The following is a 24,308-nucleotide window of genomic DNA, read 5'->3' as shown; positions in this document are numbered from 1 at the left end:
ATATTCATCAAAAAAGACATGAATTTTGGCAAAAAAATGACTTTTTTTTAACTTGCTGTGCTGACATTTTTCAAATTAAGTAAAATTTCATATACATTTGAGCGCGAAAGTTATTCTGCTACATGTCTTTGATAAAAAAAAAACCATTCAGTGTATATTTATTGGATTGGGTAAAAGTTATAGCGTTTACAAACTATGGTGCCAAAAGTGAATTTTCCCATTTTCAAGCATCTCTGACTTTTCTGCGCGCCTGTCAGGTTTCATGAGGGGCTAAAATTCCAGGATAGTACAAATACCCCCCAAATGACCCCATTTTGGAAAGAAGACATCCCAAAGTATTCAGTGAGAGGCATGGTGAGTTCATAGAAGATTTTATTTTTTGTCACAAGTTAGCGGAAAATGACACTTTGTGACAACAACAAAAAAAAAAAAAGTTTCCATTTCTTCTAACTTGCGACAAAAAAAAATTAAATCTGCCACGGACTCACTATGCTCCTCTCTGAATACCTTGAAGTGTCTACTTTCCAAAATGGGGTCATTTGTGGGGTGTGTTCACTGTCCTGGCATTTTGGGGGGTGCCTAATTGTGAGCACCCCTGTAAAGCCTAAAGATGCTCATTGGACTTTGGGCCCCTTAGCGCAGTTAGGCTGCAAAAAAGTGCCACACATGTGGTATTGCCGTACTCAGGAGAAGTAGTATAATGTGTTTTGGGGTGTATTTTTACACATACCCATGCTGGGTGGGAGAAATATCTCCGTAAATGACAATTGTTTTATTTTTTTTACACACAATTGTCTATTTGTAGAGATATTTCTCCCACTCAGCATGGGTATGTGGAAAAATACACCCCAAAACACATTATACTACTTCTCCTGAGTACGGCGATACCACATGTGTGGCACTTTTTTGCACCCTAACTGCGCTAAGGGGCTCAAAGTTCAATGAGTACCTTTAGGATTTCACAGGTCATTTTGAGAAATTTCGTTTCAAGACTACTCCTCACGGTTTAGGGCCCCTAAAATGCCAGGACAGTATAGGAACCCCACAAATTACCCCATTTTAGAAAGAAGACACCCCAAGGTATTCCGTTAGGAGGATGGTGAGTTCATAGAAGATTTTTTTTTTTTTTGTCACAAGTTAGCGGAAATTGATTTTAATTGTTTTTTTTCACAAAGTGTCATTTTCCGCTAACTTGTGACAAAAAATAAAATCTTCTATGAACTCACCATACTCCTAACGGAATACCTTGGGGTGTCTTCTTTCTAAAATGGGGTCATTTGTGGGGTTCCTATACTGCCCTGGCATTTTAGGGGCCCTAAACCGTGAGGAGTAGTCTTGAAACCAAATGTCGCAAAATGACCTGTGAATAGGACGTTCCCACGCCGTCCTCTGTCCCACGGGGGTCTCGCTGCAGCCCTCCGTACAAGATGACGTCATTATTTACCTTCCCGGCTCCTGCGCAGGCGCTCTGCTCTACTGCGCAGGCGCAAGTTTCCGGCGCCTGCGCAGTAGAGCGGACCCGACTGAGATCGGGTATTTCCGTGTAGTTCGGAGCAGAAAGCAGCCACAGCGCCCCCGCTGGAGCCAGCAAAGGTAAATATTGATTTTACAGTCGGGTCTGTCGCCAGCTGTTCGGAGGGCTGCAGCGAGACGCCCGTGGGACAGAGGACGGCGTGGGAAGCCTCATTAGGATCCGGAGGCTTCCCCCACCCGAGGTGAGTACCCCCCAGGGGATGTTTTTGAGGTTACAGAGTCTCTTTAATAATCGAATCAGATGGTTGATCAGCCGCCAAGTCGCCTGATGTATGATCACCTCTAGTGGGCAAATTTAGCCCTACATACAATTTTTTTTTATTCAGTTGCAAAGGAAATTGGGTCACTGTATCTGGTGTCCTGCTTCTGTTCTGGGCATCAGCTGAGTTGCGGACTGCGATGTTGTTTGCCGGTGACTGTATTACTCTGATCTAAAAACAAACCGCAAGCTGGCACACACCCATGTCTTGCACTGACGAGAGCTGAGGCGCCTGGAACAGTTGTGTGCAGCTGGGATGCATTGCTTTATGCTTGGGCCGTGTCTGCGCCATTCATAAGAGGTTCTGCATTCGCCCGTTGCCTTGTGTCATGTGATTCAGGGATTATCTCTACGTTCTGCAGAGCTTCCACTCTCATTGGATAGATTGCGTTGCGGTTTATTGATACCTTTGTTCTGATGTGCTATCATCATGGTAGGCCCCTTTTAACCCTAATCAGTTTCCCTCCATTCTAACTGAAAGAAAACTGATTTTCAAAGTAATGCCCATGTTTTCCTATGGCACAGTTCACACTTAACGCGTTTTATCTGAAATCTTTTTCACAACGCACTGCTTTGAAATAAACGCGTACCAACGCATACCAACATACCAAAAGGGCCCGTAGTTGTAATATATGCAGCCGCTCTGCAGTGCTGGAACTTGCAGGGTTTGTACTCCACGTTCGCCGCGCCGTGTGTATATCCTGCGTATCCTGCATCCAGCTGTTATTCCTGTGCCGCTCTCCTGGCAGTGCGGGGGTTAATCGCCGGCTGTCAAATAGCGCGATCGCCACGCCGCGTGTATATCCTGCGTATTCTGCGTCCGGCTGTATTGATTCCAGGTGTGCCGCTCTCCTGGCAGTGCAGGGGTTTATCACCGGCTTTCATATAGAGCGATCGCCATGCCGCGTGTATATGCTGCGTATTCCGCGTCCGGCTGTATTGATTCCAGGTGTGCTGCTCTCCTGGTAGTGCAGGGGTTTATCACCGGCTGTCAAATAGCGCGATCGCCACGCCGCGTGTATATGCTGCGTATTCTGCGTCCGGCTGTATTGATTCCAGGTGTGCTGCTCTCCTGGTAGTGCGGGGGTTAATTTCCCGCCCGTCACATAGAGCGATCGCCATGCCGCGTGTATATCCTGCGTATTCCGCGTCCGGCTGTATTGATTCCAGGTGTGCCACTCTCCTGGTAGTGCAGGGGTTTATCACCGGCTGTCAAATAGCGCGATCGCCACGCCGCGTGTATATGCTGCGTATTCCGCGTCCGGCTGTATTGATTCCAGGTGTGCCGCTCTCCTGGCAGTGCAGGGGTTAAATGCCGGCCGTCACATAGAGCGATCGCCACGCCGCGTGTATATCCTGCGTATTCTGCGTCCGGCTGTATTGATTCCAGGTGTGCCGCTCTCCTGGCAGTGCAGGGGTTAATCGCCGGCCGTCACATAGAGCGATCGCCACGCCGCGTGTATATCCTGCGTATTCTGCGTCCGGCTGTATTGATTCCAGGTGTGCGGCTTTTCTGGCAGTGCGGGGGTTAATTTCCCGGCCGTCACATAGAGCGATCGCCATGCCGCGTGTATATGCTGCGTATTCTGCGTCCGGCTGTATCGATTCCAGGTGTGCTGCTCTCCTGGTAGTGCAGGGGTTAATTGCCGGCCGTCACATAGAGCGATCGCCATGCCGCGTGTATAGCCTGCGTATTCTGCGTCCGGCTGTATTGATTCCAGGTGTGCTGCTTTCCTGGTCATGCAGGGGTTAATCACCAGCCGTCACATAGAGCGATGGCTTTGCCTGGGGATTATGGGAGCAGTTTCGTTTCTCCCGGCTGCAGCGAGGTGTGTGAGAGGAGGGTGTGTGCGTAGATTAGTGCGGTGATAATGGTTTATATATCCCTATAAATACTTGTCACATCAGCTGAGTAGCCTCAGGGCCCGGACTCCGGCTGTTCTGCTTGTTATGAAGTGCTGCCTGTAGACTCCGCATCCAGTCCTGCTTATTGTTCCACCTGTATTCCTCTACTGTCCTGTGTAGGCTGTCCACATTCTGCACCTGCTAAATGGTACCAGAACTGGGAGATATAGAGGCTGCCATATTGATTTGCTTTTAAAAAAATCCCAGTTCCTTGGCTGTGCTGCTGATCTCTCTAGCTGCAGTAGTGTCTGAATAACACAACTGAAAAAAGCATGCAGCTAATCCAGTCATAGTTCAGTCAGAAACATCTGATTTTCACACTTTTTTAGGGTCTATGGCTAAAGGTATTAGAGGCAGAGGATCAGTAGGACAGCCAGGCAATGTGCATTGTTAAAAAGACCAATCCAGTGAATAAAGTAAGCTATTAAAATCTTTATTATTATTTTTTATTATTTTTTTTTTTTGCCCTGTCTCATCTGTGAGAATATGACATCACTTCCTGTCTAGACAGGAAGTACAATATTATCTCTAGGTTGGACAGAAATAAGAACATGATGTATTTCCTGTAAAGTGGGGGGAAGGACCACGGAGGCACACATTAGGTTTCTGTCACCTGAAATGATCTGCACAGTTATTGAGCAGTTGCTGTACTGACATGTTTTTAGGCGCTATGGCGAGGGGAGGGGGCCAGTAACACCAGTGGCGCCACCCTGTGGACATTTCTGTGGTATGGAGCGGGGCAATCAGTCCTGACAGATCATAGAAGATTCTGGCCACACCTGTACCCAGTTCCAGCCACAATGTACAGGCACAGCTGAGGAACCTGTACTGTGTGTTCAATCCCCAGCTAATGTGTAATGTAGTCCCTCCTATCCTGTCCTCCTGGACTAACCATTTCATATTAATGTTGCACATCTCCATGGAGATCCAGAGACAGGAAGTGTCTCCAGTGTGGACACAGATGGCAATAACAACCCAAAAAGTGTTTAACAGGTTTCCACACTGTTCAGATCTAAAATGAAAACAAAAATCCTGTGATTGGCCCTAATCTGATGGAACATGATATGGACTATACTGGCCATTTATTCTACAGATTGATTGAGATTTAGTGCTCTGCAGGATCACTGATATTTGGTGCTCTGCAGAGAGTCACTGAGATTTGGTGCTCTGCAGAGAGTCACTGAGATTTGGTGCTGTGCAGGATCACTGAGATTTGGTGCTCTGCAGGATCACTGATATTTGGTGCTCTGCAGAGAGTCACTGAGATTTGGTGCTGTGCAGGATCACTGAGATTTGGTGCTCTGCGGGATCACTGAGATTTGGTGCTCTGCAGAGAGTCACTGATATTTGGTGCTCTGCAGAGAGTCACTGAGATTTGGTGCTGTGCAGGATCACTGAGATTTGGTGCTCTGCGGGATCACTGAGATTTGGTGCTCTGCAGAGAGTCACTGAGATTTGGTGCTCTGCAGAGAGTCACTGAGATTTGGTGCTCTGCAGAGAGTCACTGAGATTTGGTGCTGTGCAGGATCACTGAGATTTGGTGCTGTGCAGGATCACAGATTTGGGGCTCTACAGAGAGTAACTGAGATTTGGTGCTCTGCAAAGTCTCTGAGATTTGGGCCTCTGAAGGATTGCTGAGATTTGGTGCTCTACATATTCACTGAGATTTGGTGCTCTGCAGGATCACTGAGATTTGGGCCTCTGAAGGATTGCTGAGATTTGGTGCTCTACAGATTCACTGAGATTTGGTGCTCTGCAGGATCACTGAGATTTGGGCCTCTGAAGGATTGCTGAGATTTGGTGCTCTACAGATTTACTGAGATTTGGGGCTCTGCAGGATCACTGAGATTTGGGGCTCTGCAGAGATCACTGAGATTTGGGGCTCTGCAGAGATCAGATTTGGGGCTCTGCAGAGATCACTGAGATTTGGGGCTCTGCAGGATCACTGAGATTTGGGGCTCTGCAGATATCACTGAGATTTGGGGCTCTGCAGAGAGTCACTGAGATTTGGGGCTCTGCAGAGATCACTGAGATTTGGGGCTCTGCAGAGATCACTGAGATTTGGGGCTCTGCAGAGAGTCACTGAGATTTGGGGCTCTGCAGAGATCACTGAGATTTGGGGCTCTGCAGAGATCACTGAGATTTGGGGCTCTGAAGGACTGCCGAGATTTGGTGCTCTGCAGAATCACTGAGATTGGTTGTTCTGCAGGATCATTGATTGACTAAGATTTGGTGCTCTGCAAATGACAGATTTTAGTGCTCTGTGGAATCATTGAGATGTTATGCTCTACAGATTCACTGAAATTTGCTGCGCTGCAAATTGACTGCGACTTGGTGCTCTGCAGGATCGCTGGGTTTTCTTGCTCTGCAGAATCACTGAGCTTTGGTGCAGGATCACTGATTGACTGAGATTTGGTGCTCTGCAGAATTACTGAAACTGAGATTCTTTAGGTTTTTTTTTCTTTTAGGTTTTACTTTTTTTTTCATCTACTGTATTAAAACTCTTGTGTTCTGTATTCTTTCACTGAGATCTAAAGTTCTGCAGAGATTCACTGAGATTGAATGATTTGCAATTTGAGATATGTTACCCTGCAGGAATTCTTGGGCTCTGCGTTGAGTCACTGAGATGGAATGTCCTGTAGAGATTCACTGGGATGCGGAACACTGTGAATGGTGCCCTGTTCATTTAATTCTTATTTCAAATGTGCACTACTGGTTTTATTACATATATACTCAACTCGTCTATAAGGCTAGGGCCACACTAGCTCCGGGTGCGGGACGCATCCGCGGTCCGGGCTCCGATTTTCAAAACCCGGAACGCAAACGGATCCGTGCTGCCTTTTTTGCAGCACACGTTTTGGATCCGCTTGCGTGTTTTTTGTTTTTTTTTGCTAGAGGGGGTAGCAGCCAGGACGGGGGGCTGCGGGCAAAGCGGCGGCCAGGGGGGGTCACATCCCCCCCCCCCCCTTGCTCACCTGGGTGCCCCCCGTCCCCGCTCCCCCTCCAGCTCGCAAATAATGTAATAATTTGTACCTAATGAAGTTCGGCGAGCCGGGCACTTCCGCCCACACCGCTCGCCGTCACTTCCTGCAATGTCGCCCTATGTATTTCAGTGGGCGGCATCGCAGGAAGTGACGGCGAGCGGTGTGGGCGGAAGTGCCCGGCTCGCCGAACTTCCTTAGGTACAAATTATTACATTATATGCGAGCTGGAGGGGGAGCGGGGACGGGGGGGCACCCAGGTGAGCAGGGGGGGGGGGGGATGTGACCCCCCCCTGGCCGCCGCTTTGCCCGCAGCCCCCTGTCCTGGCTGCTACCCCCTCCAGCATGGCGGCCCCCTCCTTCACCATGGGACACTGGAAACTGATCCGTTTCCAGTGTCCCAAAATGTCAGTGAAGAGGGAGGCCCGTTTCCCCATTTATTTTCACTACCCGTACGTGTATACGGGTCCGTGAAAAATGCTGCAAGTACGGATACGTTTTTAAATCAAGTGTGAACTAGCCCTAAGCCTAATTTTTCAGCTCAAAAAATGTGCTGAAAAGTTACCCCCCTCGGCTTATATGCGAGTCAGTGGAGCAGAACGGATGGTGAAGCATGTTTTGTTACTGGCAGAGGAGCGTAAGGATTGTGCACTAGTAATCCTGCTGGCTCCCTGATGTGTCTGTGCCCCCCCCCCCCCCCCATCCCCTGCAACATGGTGTGCAGAGTGTGCTGCTCAAGACTACCTGTGTCCCCCGGCTTGTGGAGCGGAGCGTGCAGCAATGTGTCAGCAGTGCAATGGTCGGGGATTCTTCTTGTGTGGCAATCGCTGTCTCATGTCTATGACGCCATCTAGTGGCATCTTGAGACACAGCTGTATAATCCTGGGGCACATATGGCTATGGGTAGGGGGGCTGACTTGTACTGGAGGCACATCTGGCTACTGTGGAGGGGGTTAACTAGGTAGGGGGCTTATACACGAGTTAATCACTTTTTCATGGTTTCTGATGGAAAAGTGGGTACCTCAGCTTATACACGGGTCGGCTTATACAGTAAGTGAGTATATATAGTATTTGTAATTATTTTTGTGTTATTGATTTGCACACCTGTTTTTGCCTATTCAGTAACCTATACTTCCATGGCTACTAGGTAATGCCCAGTGGTGCTGATCCAGGGATTTTATCTGATTGTCATCTGGAGTCGGGAAGGAATTTTTTTCCCTTTTGGGGCTAATTGGACCATGCCTTGTAAGGGTTTTTCGCCTTCCTCTGGATCAACAGGGATATGTGAGGGAGCAGGCTGGTGTTGTACTTTGTTCTCTGGTTGAATTCGATGAACTCAAATAATTATGTAACTATGTACCCTGCGCAATTGTAATGTGCCAAACCCAATTTGTGCATGTCGATTAAATTCTTTCTGATGTTCTGTTAATAAAGGTACTCATACACCATAAAATATTTTTTCCCGATTAGACGTTCTATGCAAATAAAACGACTGATTGTGATTAGACACGGCACCGCAGTTGCTGCAGATTGAGATGGGCGGTTTTTCCTGCGATCGACCCACAATTTCAGTCATAATATCGGTGAGGGGTCAATCGCAGGTTCCGGTTAGATAGCATGTGATGCAGGGATATCCTGTGCTCCAGAGACCTCCTGACCTGTTCCATGCAGCCCAGGACCTGTCCCTGCCGGTCAGCAGGCAGCTGTGTGACAACCAGTACATCCTGACTGACTGGTCTGGGAATAGGCTGACCATTCAGCAGTATATCCATTATTATCAGGGGAATTGGGGAAGTGTTTGGAGACCGGCATCTAACATGGAAAGCGGAACGTGCGCAGATATCGGCAGAGCTTTCTGGAAGGGGGAATCCGTCTTACGCACAGGGAAGTCTGGTGTGTATAGTGTGGTGGCTGCTCTTATCCTGGATGTACGGCATGCGATCAGGGCCAAAATTCCTACGATCTCCTTCTTCTGTCTGGATTCTGTTTGGTCTTTACACAGTTCCACATATTTTCCTATTTGCACTGGGGGGGGGGGGGGGGGAGTGCACAGTACCACTTCCCTTCTGTATAGATGGTCTGTGCACAGTACCACTTCCCTTCTGTATAGATGGTCTGTGCACAGTACCACTTCCCTTCTGTATAGATGGTCTGTGCACAGTACCACTTCCCTCCTGTATAGATGGTCTGTGCACAGTACCACTTCCCTTCTGTATAGATGATCTATGCTCAGTACCACTTCCCTTCTGTATAGATGGTCTATGCTCAGTACCACTTCCCTTCTGTATAGATGGTCTCTGCACAGTACCACTTCCCTCCTGTATAGATGGTCTGTGCACAGTACCACTTCCCTTCTGTATAGATGGTCTATGCTCAGTACCACTTCCCTTCTGTATAGATGGTCTCTGCACAGTACCAATTCCCTCCTGTATAGATGGTCTGTGCCCAGTACCACTTCTCTTCTCTATAGATGGTCTGTGCACAGTACCACTTCCCTTCTGTATAGATGGTCTATGCTCAGTACCACTTCCCTTCTGTATAGATGGTCTATGCTCAGTACCACTTCCCTTCTGTATAGATGGTCTCTGCACAGTACCACTTCCCTCCTGTATAGATGGTCTGTGCACAGTACCACTTCCCTCCTGTATAGATGATCTATGCTCAGTACCACTTCCCTTCTGTATAGATGATCTATGCTCAGTACCACTTCCCTTCTGTATAGATGGTCTGTGCACAGTACCAATTCCCTCCTGTATAGATGGTCTGTGCCCAGTACCACTTCTCTTCTCTATAGATGGTCTGTGCACAGTACCACTTCCCTTCTGTATAGATGATCTCTGCACAGTACCACTTCCCTCCTGTATAGATGGTCTCTGCACAGTACCACTTCCCTCCTGTATAGATGGTCTGTGCACAGTACCACTTCCCTTCTGTATAGATGGTCTGTGCACAGTACCACTTCCCTTCTGTATAGATGGTCTGTGCACAGTACCACTTCCCTTCTGTATAGATGGTCTGTGCACAGTACCACTTCCCTTCTGTATAGATGGTCTCTGCACAGTACCACTTCCCTTCTCTATAGAGGATCTCTGCACAGTACCACTTCCCTTCTGTATAGATGGTCTGTGCCCAGTACCACTTCCCTTCTGTATAGATGGTCTGTGCACAGTACCACTTCCCTTCTGTATAGATGGTCTGTGCACAGTACCACTTCCCTTCTGTATAGATGGTCTCTGCACAGTACCACTTCCCTTCTGTATAGATGGTCTCTGCACAGTACCACTTCCCTTCTGTATAGAGGATCTCTGCACAGTACCACTTCTCTTCTGTATAGATGGTCTGTGCACAGTACCACTTCCCTCCTGTATAGATGATCTCTGCCCAGTACCACTTCCCTTCTCTATGGATGGTCTCTGCACAGTACCACTTAAACTTCTGTATAGATGGTCTCTGCACAGTACCACTTCCCTTCTGTATAGATGGTCTATGCCCAGTACCACTTCCCTTCTGTATAGATGGTCTCTGCACAGTACCACTTCCCTCCTGTATAGATGATCCCTGCACAGTACCACTTCCCTTCTGTATAGATGGTCTCTGCACAGTACCACTTCCCTCCTGTATAGATGATCTCTGCACAGTACCACTTCCCTCCTGTATAGATGATCCCTGCACAGTACCACTTCTCTTCTGTATAGATGGTCTATGCCCAGTACCACTTCTCTTCTGTATAGATCAGGGGTCTCAAACTCAATTTACCTGGGGGCCGCAGGAGGCAAAGTCAGGATGAGACTGGGCCGCATAAGGGATTTCACAATCGGCAGCTCCCAATTCCCTCCCCCCCCCCCCCCCCGGTCCCTTGCATTGATTTTTATTTCAAAATAAAATTCGCACTGAAGGAAACTATTTTGCTTATTTTACCTTATAGATCGCTTCAAGTCCTCCCATTACAAGTAATCCGCCGTGTCCCTGCCGTAAAACTAGGTTTGCAGAGCCCCCAAATCGCCCAAGGGGCAATCCGCCGGCATTTCCTGGAAGGGGCAGAGCTTTCAGCTTCAGCTCGGCCCCTCCTGACGTCAATCGCGGCGCCGCCTCTGCCCGCCCCTCCCACTCTTCCTTCACAGAAAGGGAGCGGTGAGAGGCGGCGATCCGTGCTGCGATTGCCATCAGGAGGGGCAGAGCCTGAAGCTCTGCCCCTTCCAGGAAATGCCGGCTGATTGCCCCCCGGGCGATTTGAGGGCTCTGCAGCCCTCGTTTAGCGGCGGGGATGTGGCGGATTACTTGGGAGCACTGAAGCGAACTATAAGGAAGCTTTTGCTGGCACGGGCCACAAAATATTGTATCGAGGGCCGCAAATGGCCCGCGGGCCGCAAGTTTGAGACCCCTGGCATAGATGGTCTATGCCCAGTACCACTTCCCTCCTGTATAGATGGTCTCTGCCCAGTACCACATCCCTCCTGTATAGATGGTCTCTGCACAGTACCACTTCCCTTTTCTATAGATGGTCTATGCCCAGTACCACTTCTCTTCTGTTGACCTGTTGAGCATCGCCCAGCCGATATAGTTGGCGTATGTTGCCACATTTGCAGTCAGCAGATCCAGGCTTCGGAAGAAGTGAAACGCTGCGATTGTAGGGAGATTTTTTCATTGTTGTAAGATAAGATTTTGGGCCTTTTTGTGTGTTTGTTTTTCACCCTTCTATACAATAGCATCAATTGTGCATATTTCTTGAGGTTATGGTATTTCTGCATTTCCAGGCATTGAGGCCGTGTGGTCCCCTCCCAGCTGATCAGTATATAGTTGTTATAGTACTGTGTATGCAGTGTGTGGCGTTGGGCTGTCTGTCTGCCGCTGTGTCGCACTATGGAGGATATTATGCTGTGGGTGCAGAATTCTCAGGTAGGTGTGTGCGCAGTGTGTGGCGTTGGGCTGTCTGTCTGCCGCTGTGTCGCACTATGGAGGATATTGTGCTGTGGGTGCAGAATTCTCAGGTAGGTGGGTACGCAGTGTGTGTCGTTGGGCTGTCTGTCTGCCGCTGTGTCGCACTATAGAGGATATTGTGCTGTAGATGCAGAATTCTCAGGTAGGTGTGTGTGCGCAGTGTGTGGCGTTGGGCTGTCTGTCCCGGCCGCTGTGTCGCACTATGGAGGATATTGTGCTGCGGATGCAGAATTCTCAGGTAGGTGGGTGCGCAGTGTGTGGCATTGGGCTGTCTGCCGCTGTGTCGCACTATGGAGGATATTGTGCTGTGGTTGCAGAATTCTCAGGTAGGTAGGTGTGTGCAGTGTGTGGTTTGGGCTGTCTGTCTGCCGCTGTGTCGCACTATGGCGGATACTGTGCTGTGGGTGCAGAATTCTCTGGTAGGTATGTGTGGCGTTGGGCTGTCTGTCTGCCGCTGTGTCGCACTATGGCGGATATTGTGCTGTGGGTGCAGAATTCTCTGGTAGGTATGTGTGGCGTTGGGCTGTCTGTCTGCCGCTGTGTCGCACTATGGAGGATATTGTGCTGTGGATGCAGAATTCTCAGGTAGGTGGGTGCGCAGTGTGTGGCGACAGCGCCATGATTAACATGTAAATTGCGGTGCTTTTTTTCCACTAGTGTGATACATTTTTTTCTGAATCACAGTCGTTGCCGCTGTGCGGTTTTCCCCGCGGTACGGAAATTCAAATAAATTTTCCACCAAGTTTCTTTTTCCTTGTGTCAGATATCGCAATTGTGTCGTACTCCTGATGGATCGAAATCTGATCACGGCGAAATCGCAATAGTGGAAATAGAAAGTAAGAGGGACATGAAGGCTGCCATTTTTATTTCCTTTTAAACAATGCAGATTGCCTGGCTGTGCTGCTTTGATTTTTACCTGCCAGCGTGGCGTTAAAATCTGATTTGTTCATCTCCAACACAAAGAGAGATAATGACGTTTTGAACTTTTCAGAACAATCCTGTAATCAGCAATGTTTGCACAGCCAAATACAAATGTTTATGCCTCTGTGCTGCATTCAGCTGACAATTCAAGCACTTCATCTGCATAGATAAAACACTGCTTTGTTAATCCTTTCAATGAAAAACCTACTGTGACTGAGCACAGACAGGCTGGGATCTGGGAAAATGCCTGTTGACGCATCAGAATAGAGCCGTCTGTTCTGTTCTATGGAGAGGTTGCTACGTGGGAGTATTAGTCACCCGTGTTTAGACGGGAACAGCTGAACATGCGGCAGACTGTCTGCCAAAACAATCGTGAGCAATCGTTTCGGCTGTCAAACGCCTGCCTGTGTGAGTGTGTGATCCAGTTCTATTCATCTAGCTGCCTAAAGTGTATATATAGGTCCCCCCCCCCCCCGACTGAAACCATTCCTCTTACCTTTTGTTTGCCCATCTCAAGCTGTTGTTGAAGACAATTGCCATTTTCCCTGTGAAATTTTGTAGAGAAGAGCTGTGAATGTGGACAGTGCTGGCTGACTGCTTGACCTTGCTGTCCCCCTCTGGCAGCAGAGCTGAGACAGGAAGTGACACCTGCAGTGCATAAAAACTACTGTTTATTGCCACGTTACCATAGAATGATGAGCTTTGCAGGAAGTTTGTTTATTGTAGCAGGTGTTTGAAAGCAATCACCTTTTCAGACAAGGCAAAATCCATGCAGTTGGCAGCCATGACGGTGTTTAGGAGGTTGTTAGAAGTCGCTGTAGTTTTAGAGGCCATTGTGTTGCTGTTATCTCACCTGCTGAGCTTGTTTATCCTATGACAGTGAGCCGAGATCTCTCTGTGTGTGTGTCTGCTGGAGGGAAAGGCTGTGGAGGGAGAGCGGTTGAGAGGCTGCGGAGGGAGAGCGGTTGAGAGGCTGCGGAGGGAGAGCGGTTGAGAGGCTGCGGAGGGAGAGCGGTTGAGAGGCTGCGGAGGGAGAGCGGTTGAGAGGCTGCGGAGGGAGAGCGGTTGAGAGGCTGCGGAGGGAGAGCGGTTGAGAGGCTGCGGAGGGAGAGCGGTTGAGAGGCTGCGGAGGGAGAGCGGTTGAGAGGACGCGGGGGGAGAGCGGTTGAGAGGCTGCGGGGGGAGAGCGGTTGAGAGGCTGCGGGGGGAGAGCGGTTGAGAGGCTGCGGGGGGAGAGCGGTTGAGAGGCTGCGGGGGGAGAGCGGTTGAGAGGCTGCGGGGGGAGAGCGGTTGAGAGGCTGCGGGGGGAGAGCGGTTGAGAGGCTGCGGGGGGAGAGCGGTTGAGAGGCTGCGGGGGGGAGAGCGGTTGAGAGGCTGCGGGGGGGAGAGCGGTTGAGAGGCTGCGGGGGGGAGAGCGGTTGAGAGGCTGCGGGGGGAGAGCGGTTGAGAGGCTGCGGGGGGGAGAGCGGTTGAGAGGCTGCGGGGGGAGAGCGGTTGAGAGGCTGCGGGGGGAGAGCGGTTGAGAGGCTGCGGAGGGAGAGCGGTTGAGAGGCTGCGGAGGGAGAGCGGTTGAGAGGCTGCGGAGGGAGAGCTGTTGAGAGGCTACGGAGGGAGAGCGGTTGAGAGGCTGCGGAGGGAGAGCGGTTGAGAGGCTGCGGAGGGAGAGCGGTTCAGAGGCTGCGGAGGGAGAGCGGTTGAGAGGCTGCGGGGGGAGAGCGGTTGAGAGGCTGCGGGGGGAGAGCGGTTGAGAGGCTGCGGGGGGGAGAGCGGTTGAGAGGCTGCGGGGGGGAGAGCGGTTGAGAGGCTGCGGGGGGAGAGCGGTTGAGAGGCTGCGGAGGGAGAGCGGTTGAGAGGCTGCGGAGGGAGAGCGGTTGAGAGGCTGCGGAGGGAGAGCGGTTGAGAGGCTGCGGAGGGAGAGCGGTTGAGAGGCTGCGGAGGGAGAGCGGTTGAGAGGCTGCGGAGGGAGAGCGGTTGAGAGGCTGCGGAGGGAGAGCGGTTGAGAGGCTGCGGAGGGAGAGCGGTTGAGAGGACGCGGGGGGAGAGCGGTTGAGAGGCTGCGGGGGGAGAGCGGTTGAGAGGCTGCGGGGGGAGAGCGGTTGAGAGGCTGCGGGGGGAGAGCGGTTGAGAGGCTGCGGGGGGAGAGCGGTTGAGAGGCTGCGGGGGGAGAGCGGTTGAGAGGCTGCGGGGGGAGAGCGGTTGAGAGGCTGCGGGGGGAGAGCGGTTGAGAGGCTGCGGGGGGGAGAGCGGTTGAGAGGCTGCGGGGGGGAGAGCGGTTGAGAGGCTGCGGGGGGGAGAGCGGTTGAGAGGCTGCGGGGGGAGAGCGGTTGAGAGGCTGCGGGGGGGAGAGCGGTTGAGAGGCTGCGGGGGGAGAGCGGTTGAGAGGCTGCGGGGGGAGAGCGGTTGAGAGGCTGCGGAGGGAGAGCGGTTGAGAGGCTGCGGAGGGAGAGCGGTTGAGAGGCTGCGGAGGGAGAGCTGTTGAGAGGCTACGGAGGGAGAGCGGTTGAGAGGCTGCGGAGGGAGAGCGGTTGAGAGGCTGCGGAGGGAGAGCGGTTCAGAGGCTGCGGAGGGAGAGCGGTTGAGAGGCTGCGGGGGGAGAGCGGTTGAGAGGCTGCGGGGGGAGAGCGGTTGAGAGGCTGCGGGGGGGAGAGCGGTTGAGAGGCTGCGGGGGGGAGAGCGGTTGAGAGGCTGCGGGGGGAGAGCGGTTGAGAGGCTGCGGAGGGAGAGCGGTTGAGAGGCTGCGGAGGGAGAGCGGTTGAGAGGCTGCGGAGGGAGAGCGGTTGAGAGGCTGCGGAGGGAGAGCGGTTGAGAGGCTGCGGAGGGAGAGCGGTTGAGAGGCTGCGGAGGGAGAGCGGTTGAGAGGCTGCGGAGGGAGAGCGGTTGAGAGGCTGCGGAGGGAGAGCGGTTGAGAGGCTGCGGAGGGAGAGCGGTTGAGAGGCTGCGGAGGGAGAGCGGTTGAGAGGCTGCGGAGGGAGAGCGGTTGAGAGGCTGCGGAGGGAGAGCGGTTGAGAGGCTGCGGAGGGAGAGCGGTTGAGAGGACGCGGGGGGAGAGCGGTTAAGAGGCTGCGGGGGGAGAGCGGTTGAGAGGCTGCGGGGGGAGAGCGGTTGAGAGGCTGCGGGGGGAGAGCGGTTGAGAGGCTGCGGGGGGAGAGCGGTTGAGAGGCTGCGGGGGGAGAGCGGTTGAGAGGCTGCGGGGGGAGAGCGGTTGAGAGGCTGCGGAGGGAGAGCGGTTGAGAAGCTGCGGGGGGAGAGCGGTTGAGAGGCTGCGGGGGAAGAGCGGTTGAGAGGCTGCGGAGGGAGAGCGGTTGAGAGGCTGCGGAGGGAGAGCGGTTGAGAGGCTGCGGGGGGAGAGCGGTTGAGAGGCTGCGGGGGGAGAGCGGTTGAGAGGCTGCGGGGGGAGAGCGGTTGAGAGGCTGCGGAGGGAGAGCGGTTGAGAGGCTGCGGCGGGAGATCGGTGGAGAGGCTGCGGCGGCAGAGCGGTTGAGAGGCTGCGGAGGGAGAGCGGTTGAGAGGTTGGGGAGAAAGAGGAGTAGGCTGTGGAGGGAGAGTAGTTTGGTGGGGTAGAGAGGGTTCAGAAAACCTGGTGGAAAGACCGAGTTGGGGATGATGTAGACAGAGAGATGGGAGATGATGTAGACAGAGAGGTGGCATAGAGATGGGAGAGTGCGATAGCGGCGATATCGGTGTAAAATCTCCTTTGCTTTGGCCCGCTGCCTCCTGTTGGCTGCTTAATAAAGTTCTCTCATACTTGATACTTTGTAACCTGAAGAGCACTGTGGTTGTCGTCAGTCCCTTTAGTGTGCTGTTACTGCTGGAATCTCTGCCGTCCTTTGATCCACCTGCGCTCTGTGACATCAGGCTGGGCGAGGTACGCTGATGATGTTCTGCGATGTGAAGTGTTGTGCGTTCTGCTTGATCTCAGAGATAAAAGGGATTACAGCGTGTTTCCAGACTCTGCCCGCACTTTAAAAGGAAGGATGTAATGTTATCTTTAATGGGCACGTATGTTGACTTACTTGACCTTCCTAGATGTACAAGCCACATGTTCTGTGTTTCCATTATTTAATTAAAGCGGGCTTGTCAGCCATAAAATCCAATTCCATTTACCCACTGCTCTTTGTTTATTATGTAGTCTGTATGCAGTCTGCTTTGCAAGCATTCCAATATAATCATAAATGTTTCTGCTGCAGTAAATCTTATCTCAGTCAGACTAGCTCTATTTGGTGCATTGCAATGAGAGGGAAGCTTGTTATCTCCCCCCCCACATCCCTGCTTTGCACTGATTGGCTGAGGGCAGTTCATTGTGAAGCTGTTGAAATATGATCTATGCTGTGCTCACATGTGTTGACTAAGCAAGCTAGATCTGACGTTTCAGTTTATAAAAAAAAAAGAGTAGTAGAGGAAATTACATCAGGGTTGGCTTCAGTCAGAGGTCATCTAACCTCCAGAGTTTAGGTCCATGTAGGGGATTAGGAAAAAGGCTATTTTGGTGATCAATCAGGTGTATGATTCAGCCTCTACTGCAGCCAAAGATCAGCAGGACTGCCAGGCAACTGGTAATATCTAAATGGAAACATCTATATTTCTCTCAGTTATGGTTCCCTTTAAAGAGACACTGTAACATCAAAAACATCCCCTGGGGGGTACTCACCTCGGGTGGGGGAAGCCTCCGGATCCTAATGAGGCTTCCCACGCCGTCCTCTGTCCCACGGGGGTCTCGCTGCAGCCCTCCAAACAGCCGGTGACAGACCCGACAGCCTGTTCAATATTTACCTTTGCTGGCTCCAGCGGGGGCGCTGTGGCTGCTTTCGGCTCCGAAGTAGATGGAAATACCCGATCTCAGTCGGGTCCGCTCTACTGCGCAGGCGCCAGAAACTTGCGCCTGCGCAGTAGAGCAGACCCGACGGCGATCGGGTATTTCTGCCTACTTCGGCGCCGACAGCCATCAGAGCGCCTGCGCAGGAGCCGGGAAGGTAAATAATGACGTCATCTTGTACGGAGGGCTGCAGCGAGACCCCTGAGGGAAGGAGGACGGTGTGGGAAGCCTCATTAGGATCCGGAGGCTTCCCCCACCCGAGGTGAGTAACCCCCAGGGGACGTTTTGACGTTACAGATTCTCTTTAAGCCTCCTACACACTACAATATTTTTTTTCTGCATTATTTTCCATTCGACAAAACTGATCCAATGTTTTAGTTGATTGAAAGTTCTGAACAAGTGGTTTGAGGTATCACACGCGTGCTTCAGATAGTAGCGATTCCGTAATAAAAGATCGCATGTGGCGAAAAAGTTGGTTTGATTGAAAAACATATCAATCACTCAACTTTTAAACCTTTTTTTTTAATTTTAAGTATGGATTTTTCAAATGTAACATCAAATGCAATATCTCTGTCCATCTATTAATATCTCATGCCACACACACAGTTTGGCAAGTACTTCTTTATTCAGGTTGAAAACAATATTACAATTTATCACACTCCATACAATCTTAGGAAAATTGGTCTGAATTTTCTAGCACGTTCAATCAAAAAAAAAATCAAGAAAAATTGTAAATTCGGTCTGATTTCTTGGTCGTTTTTTTTTCTGTATAACAGATTGTTTTCACCGGATTGCAGAAAAAAATTGTGATATGTGTGGCCACTTTTAAAGCACACCTGTAGTGAGAGGTATATGGAGGCTGCCATATAGATTTCCTTTTAAACAATAACAGTTGCCTGGCAACCCTTATGATCTCTTTGGCTGCAGCAGTGTCTGAATCACACACCTTGAAACAAGCATGCAGCTAATCCAGTTGCACTTCAGTCAGAACGCCTGATCTGCATGCTTGTTCAGGGGCTATGGCTAAAAGTATTAGAGGCAGAGGATGAACAGGACAGCCAGGCAATCTGCATTGTTTAAAAGGAAATAAATATGGCAGCCACCATCTTCCTCTTACTTCAAGTGTGCTTCAAGTAATTTGAGTCAGAGGCCCAGATTGACAACATAAATCAGATATTCCAGTTTGGCTCGGACTTGACTGGCCATACCACTAACTGCTACTCAGTCACCATGACAACCTGGCAGGTAACTTTGTATTTATAATGGCAGGCTCTGTATTTCTTCTATAAGAATTATTATTTTCCTGGGTACCTTTCTGTTTTTGAAGTGACAGAACAGCTACACTTGTCTGTCGCCCGCTGAGTGAAATATTCCAGTACACGGTCCATTAATCACTGTTATTCTATCTTTCCCTTTTATAGGTGAAAGTTACACAAGAGCTGAAAAACATTCAGGCCGAACAGATGACAAAACTGCAAGCCAAGCACCAGGCGGAATGCGATCTTCTCGAAGATATGAGGTAAGGGCCATTTCTGAAGCGCACGCACACTTCCTGTCCCCGCCCACCTCCTCCCAGATATTTTTGTTTTGGAAGAAGGGTCAGTGCTTAGCGAGCTCCAGACTCTGTCAGTGGAATTTCCTCCCGCCTGAGAGCCGGCCTGAGCTGTCACACATGGAAAATGTTGACAGAACAAGCGTGCGGCCAAGGCGGGAGTTAAGGCAACAGTTCCTCCTTGTTAAAGGACCACTGTCGCGAAAAGCATAACATTTAAACTATACATAAACACAACTAAGAAGTACATTTCTCCCAGAGTAAAATGAGCTACAAATTAACTTTTCTCTGATTTTGCTGTCACTTAAAGTAGGTAGTAAAAATCTGCCAGATCTGACAGGTTTTGGGGTAGCCCATCTCCTCATGGGGCATTCTCAGGGTTTTCTTTATTTCAAAAGCACTTAGTGAATGGCAGTTGCTCAGTCCAACTGCCAGAATAGTGTGCAAAAACATAGGTGGGACAGCCCTCCTCTTTGTATAGATCTCATGCAGAGATTGCGTTTGTAAAAAACAAACAAAATACTAATTACCCCATAAAATACCCCGATAAGGAGATCTACTAGTCCAAAACCTGGACATGACAAGGAACATGTAATGTCACGGTTACTTTATTTCAAGTTACTACCTGATATTTGGTTTAATATAAAGCTGACTTTAAAGCACTAGCACTACTAAGAAATGATCTGAAATTTCTGCTTTCCATTACTACGGGAGTCCTATGGGAGAAAAGCGCTTTACAAATGTTAGTTGTTGTTGTTACAGCAAGTGTTAAAAGACTTGAGTTGTTATCTATGCATAAGAGCTTCTCAACAGCTTGTCAATTCAGTCCGGTTTCCTGAAAAGTAAATAGAAGCTAAACATCTTTTATTTTGCAGGGAGAGGGGAGATAATTAAGTGTTACTGCAGGAGGGTTCAAAGGGTCTATACCTCCCTTTCTCTTTTAGCTTAAAATGCAGAGTGTGGATTCTAAACTGCAACTGTGATAACCTGATGCACTCTTAAGAATAAAGCCATTAAACTGACTCTCTGTTCTATACTACCAATGTTCTTTTTATAATCTGCACAACACATACAATTCATTTTCTCATAAGTTTATTTCCACTTCATGTTCACTTTAAGCCCTGTATTTGTAATTTTGCACAGTAACATATTACTCAGGGTGCAGCCATGATGCTGCCCTTGCAAAGTATGATGGTGTTTTGGGAAGACGCCACCTGTTGGCAGCCACATCTTCACATTTTTCCTTATCTGGTAATAGTGGATAATGCAAGGCATTGCCTTCATCCAGTCAGGTAATGGTGTAGAGAGCTTCTGCCATCTCTGTCCTTGAATTACACAGGAAGATCCTGTATCTAAGCAACACCTCTGTGCTTGTCCATGGGGCAGTCACAGCAAATCTGAAGAAAATCTGTGGTAATCTTTTGGTGTCTCCGCCTTATTATTGTTCTCTCCGTCGCTCCACCACCTTCCTTCCTGCGCTGCTTATCTTCTCTCCGCCTCCCTCCATAGTGACAGAATGCCTACAGATTAGCAGCGTGTCTGTACAGCCTCGGCCGGGAACTGTCGGCTGAGGGATCGCGTCCTGATCGTTGCCAGGCAACAGTAATCACTAGTACACATGAGGCCTAGCTCTGTTCCTAGCCTTCCCTCCCCACAGCCTAATGCTGCGTACACACTTGTGACTATGGTTGTTTAAAACAGCAGCTTAACGATCGGTCTGCCGACAATCGGGTAAAGAACTTTACCAAACGATCGTTAAGTACGACGACGAACGAACGATATCAGCACGATGAGAAAATCCAACAGGACGGATCATATTGAACGACAATCGTTACAAAACTATAGTGTGTACAGTTATCTGCCGAGCACGATCGTTACAAGGGCCAATGCGCCTGCGTTGGATTCTGCCCAGCTTCCGTACTTCCTGTGTAGCGCAAAATATAAATTTTACATTTTAAACAAACTTTGTTTTCAAGTTAACTATCATATATTCTTATCTATTGTAATCCCATGTTTGATTGTTTTTTTATAGTTTTATATAAATATGTACGCAACATTTCCCTCTGATCGTTCTTTTCTGTGAGAACGATCGTTAAAATGTGTATGATGATCGCTGCATCCCATCATTGCATTCCAATCGTTCCAATATTGTTCATGTGGTAACTATCGTTCCTTGCAAACGATAGTTATTGCAAGTGTGTACGTACCATAACTTCAACCGCTAACCCCTTTCTGACTCCCATTCTTCCCTATAGGGTGTTGGGGAGTTGGCTAATAATTCTGACTTCTACTGAAATACAATTCCTGGGGATTTTGATTGGCCTTTTTCCAAGCTGCCTACTGCATGCATGAAATGGTCATCTCATTCACAGACAACCCTAACCCAAAACTTGAACTTAAATATAGCCATAGAATCAAATTCCATTTACCCACTTGCTCTGTGTTTACTATGTAGTCTACATGCAGGCTACAAAGCAAGCTAGATATGACAGTGCAGTTTCTAAGAGAGAAAAAAAGAGTAAGGGAGGAAATTACATCAGGATTGGCTTCAGTCAGAGGCGGTAAAGATGGAAAATGCCTGGAACAGTTTTCTCTTTATTTACTATAAGATTCACTGAAATCAAAACGTGGACAGTACAATACATCTGTTATGTAAGTACACAAGTATTTATCTACTTATATATGTTGTTGTTTTTTTTCCTGGGATAATATGGCTGTCCCGGCTGCTTTAACCCTGCAAAAATTCCCCAATAGCCTGGTATTAACTTACTTAAAGCTATCTATAAGCTTGGCAGACGGTGTTCCGCAAAAAAAGAACTTATATCAGCACAGCAAGAAATCCCTTTGTATTTCCAGCCAAAAAAAACCTACTGGGACAGATTATTTTTGGATGTAACCATGGCAACTCACCCAGCCATCCACCACTGCATTGGCGAAGCACTGACTGCAGTTGTGTCAGCTGAAGCAGAGGAGCAGTAGGCACAGTTTCAGCTGACAGGACTCTGCGGAGCAGGGGAGCACTAGGCCAGTGGTAGGCTCTTGCCAGGTTACTACCTGCGGACTGAACTATCTAGTATGTGGCCAGTTTAGCCCTAACTGAAACTCTTACGAATTCCCCCTCAAATGTGACTGGCTGCCTCAGCAGAGCATCTAAATTGTAAACACAGGATGTTAACCCTATGTCTGTTTCCATGAAAGCAGGATGTAGATACACTGCAGGTTTATTGCAGGATTTCTATCAGCTGTAACACAGAAATGGTTTTCTTTAAGGGTTATTATGCTGTTATGTATTCTACTTTTGGAGCAGAGAAGACGTTCTGAATTCAGGTCCCTTTTACACTTAATCAGTTGCTCTAAATTATAACTGAAGGAAAACCTGAATTTCAAAGTAATGTCCCTGTTTTAACTGAAAGCTTTTTCACAACGCATGGCTATGGAAAACACGCATTAAGGCCTCGTTCACATAGGTTGCCATGCATTGCACTGCTGATTCCACTCATTTAAGCGATGCGATTTGCCAAATATGCGTGCAGCAGTCTGAACGTTAGAAGTGCTGTCTATGCACTTCTGATGTTTTTGCTAATCGCACACCATATGCGCTGCTGAAATGCACACGGCAGCACGTATAGTGTGATCGAGACCTTAGTGTAATAGGACCCTTAGCGTTCATTGCTGTCGCCGCGCTTGAAGCGACCCGTGCGTTGGGATTTCTGTGAAGTCACCGATAGGTCAGCAATGCAGATTATTTTCCTAAAAGAAAAAAAGAATCAGTAATGGCGGCTTTCCACCAGGCTGGACTTTGGAATGTGACCGAGCGGTGGCACTTTGGGGGCATGGGAGTGTAGTAATCTAGCGTAAGCGGTGACTGTGGGGGCGTGTGCTTGCCTTGTCACAGGGGGTCATTAATCGCAGATATTGCCGAGGCCAGTGAGTCAGTAAGTTGATTACAGCTCGTCCGTCACACATGATGACAGCTGTGTAATTGCCAGCTTGGCTTGTCTGCATTCTGCAGTATAGAAAGGGGGGGCACTGATCTGTGTATCTCAGGATAACCCTTTTTCCTAAACCAATGCGTATCCGTGGCTTAATAAGAGTTACAGATTGCCCAGCAACCAGGAGGAGTGCGCCAGGGGCTGCATGAAACCAAAAAACTCTCTTACTAAAATGCTATGCAAAACAAAAGTTTCCCTTCTTAAAGAGGAACTCCAGTGAAAATAATCGAATAACAAAAGTGCTTCATTTTTACAATAATTATGTATAAATGATTTAGTCAGTGTTTGCCCACATTGTTAAATCTTTCCTCTCCCTGATTTACATTCTAACATTTATCACATGATGACATTTTTACTGCTGGTAGGTGATGTCAGTGGAAGTAGCTGCTGCTTGATTTTTTTGGCAGTTGGAAACTTATTTCCCACAATGCAACAAGGCTCCCACAGTGTGATGTCAGAACCATGGTCCTGACATCACACTGTGGAAGGGGTTTCACCACAATATCAGCCACACAGCGCCCCCTGATGATCCGTTTGAGAAAAGGAATAGATTTCTCATGGGGAAGGGGGTATCAGCTACTGATTGGGATGAAGTTCAATTCTTGGTTACGGTTTCTCTTTAAAACAGAAGGATTTGCAGTTATTCAGGTGGGAGTGACCTCTGAGGTCTCCCACAATTCATCACTGCTGAATATGCAAATCATGTCCTTGTTCACCCTGTAAGCTAGCCACACCTCCAGATCCGCTGGAATGCAATGATGTGTCAGCTTGTTATTTGTACAGAGCAAAACTAATCCAACATGCATACAGACTGTTTCAGACTGGTCGGTCCTCATCAGTGTATGGAATGGATTCATGTGGAGTAGGACTTGAAACACCCAGAGTTACAGACCACCCAGCAAGCTCATAGAGAACAGCGTTGTGAACGTGGTGGGCAATCTGTAACTCTGGGTGTTTCACATCAACTTTTGGGGTGGGGATTCAGCCGGCGGCAGCGAGACAACAAGGTGGCATCGCTATTCTAATTCCCAAAAGATTTCATGCAGAAACCGATTGGGAATCGGCCTGAGGTTTATGTCAGCCAACAGATCTCTCTCCAAGCAGATTCCATCAGAGAGAGATTTGTCCTCTTGGTCGATCGGCCTCCAAAATAGCTTGATGTATGACCACCTATAGGGTTTTCTTGTTTGTACTCTTGATGCTGATCATTTTTGGTTGAAATAAGTTCAGAAGTGATTTTGGGATTGGATAAAGCAGTTGAATAGACTGATGGAATGGATCTGCCACCCCATGTGTGTCCAGCTGAAGAGGTCTTATCGGCAGACAGTGAGGGGGGGCACAGCTGTGCTGTCCAGGCATCCTCGCTGTTCCTCGCGTGTTTAACGATGAGACGCCGGATGTATAGAGAACACAC

At 49.1% G+C, this 24,308-nt stretch overlaps 1 protein-coding gene across 4 annotated transcripts in view; it reads left to right on the top strand.

Moving 5' to 3' along the window:
- Positions 1-24,308, top strand: part of FCHSD2 (FCH and double SH3 domains 2) — a 226,027-nt gene that overhangs the window by 11,483 nt on the left and 190,236 nt on the right. For all 4 annotated transcript variants that reach the window (XM_068266595.1, XM_068266593.1, XM_068266594.1 and 1 more), the window contains exon 2: positions 18,772-18,869. In XM_068266595.1, the coding sequence (XP_068122696.1) occupies positions 18,772-18,869 (98 nt within the window). The remainder of the gene's footprint in view (positions 1-18,771; positions 18,870-24,308) is intronic.

This window comes from Hyperolius riggenbachi, chromosome 2 (genome assembly GCF_040937935.1).
Source record: "Hyperolius riggenbachi isolate aHypRig1 chromosome 2, aHypRig1.pri, whole genome shotgun sequence".
NCBI classification, from domain to species: Eukaryota; Metazoa; Chordata; class Amphibia; order Anura; family Hyperoliidae; genus Hyperolius; species Hyperolius riggenbachi.
The sequence above is the reverse complement of the archived record's forward strand: the minus strand, read 5'-3'. Positions and strand labels throughout refer to the sequence as shown.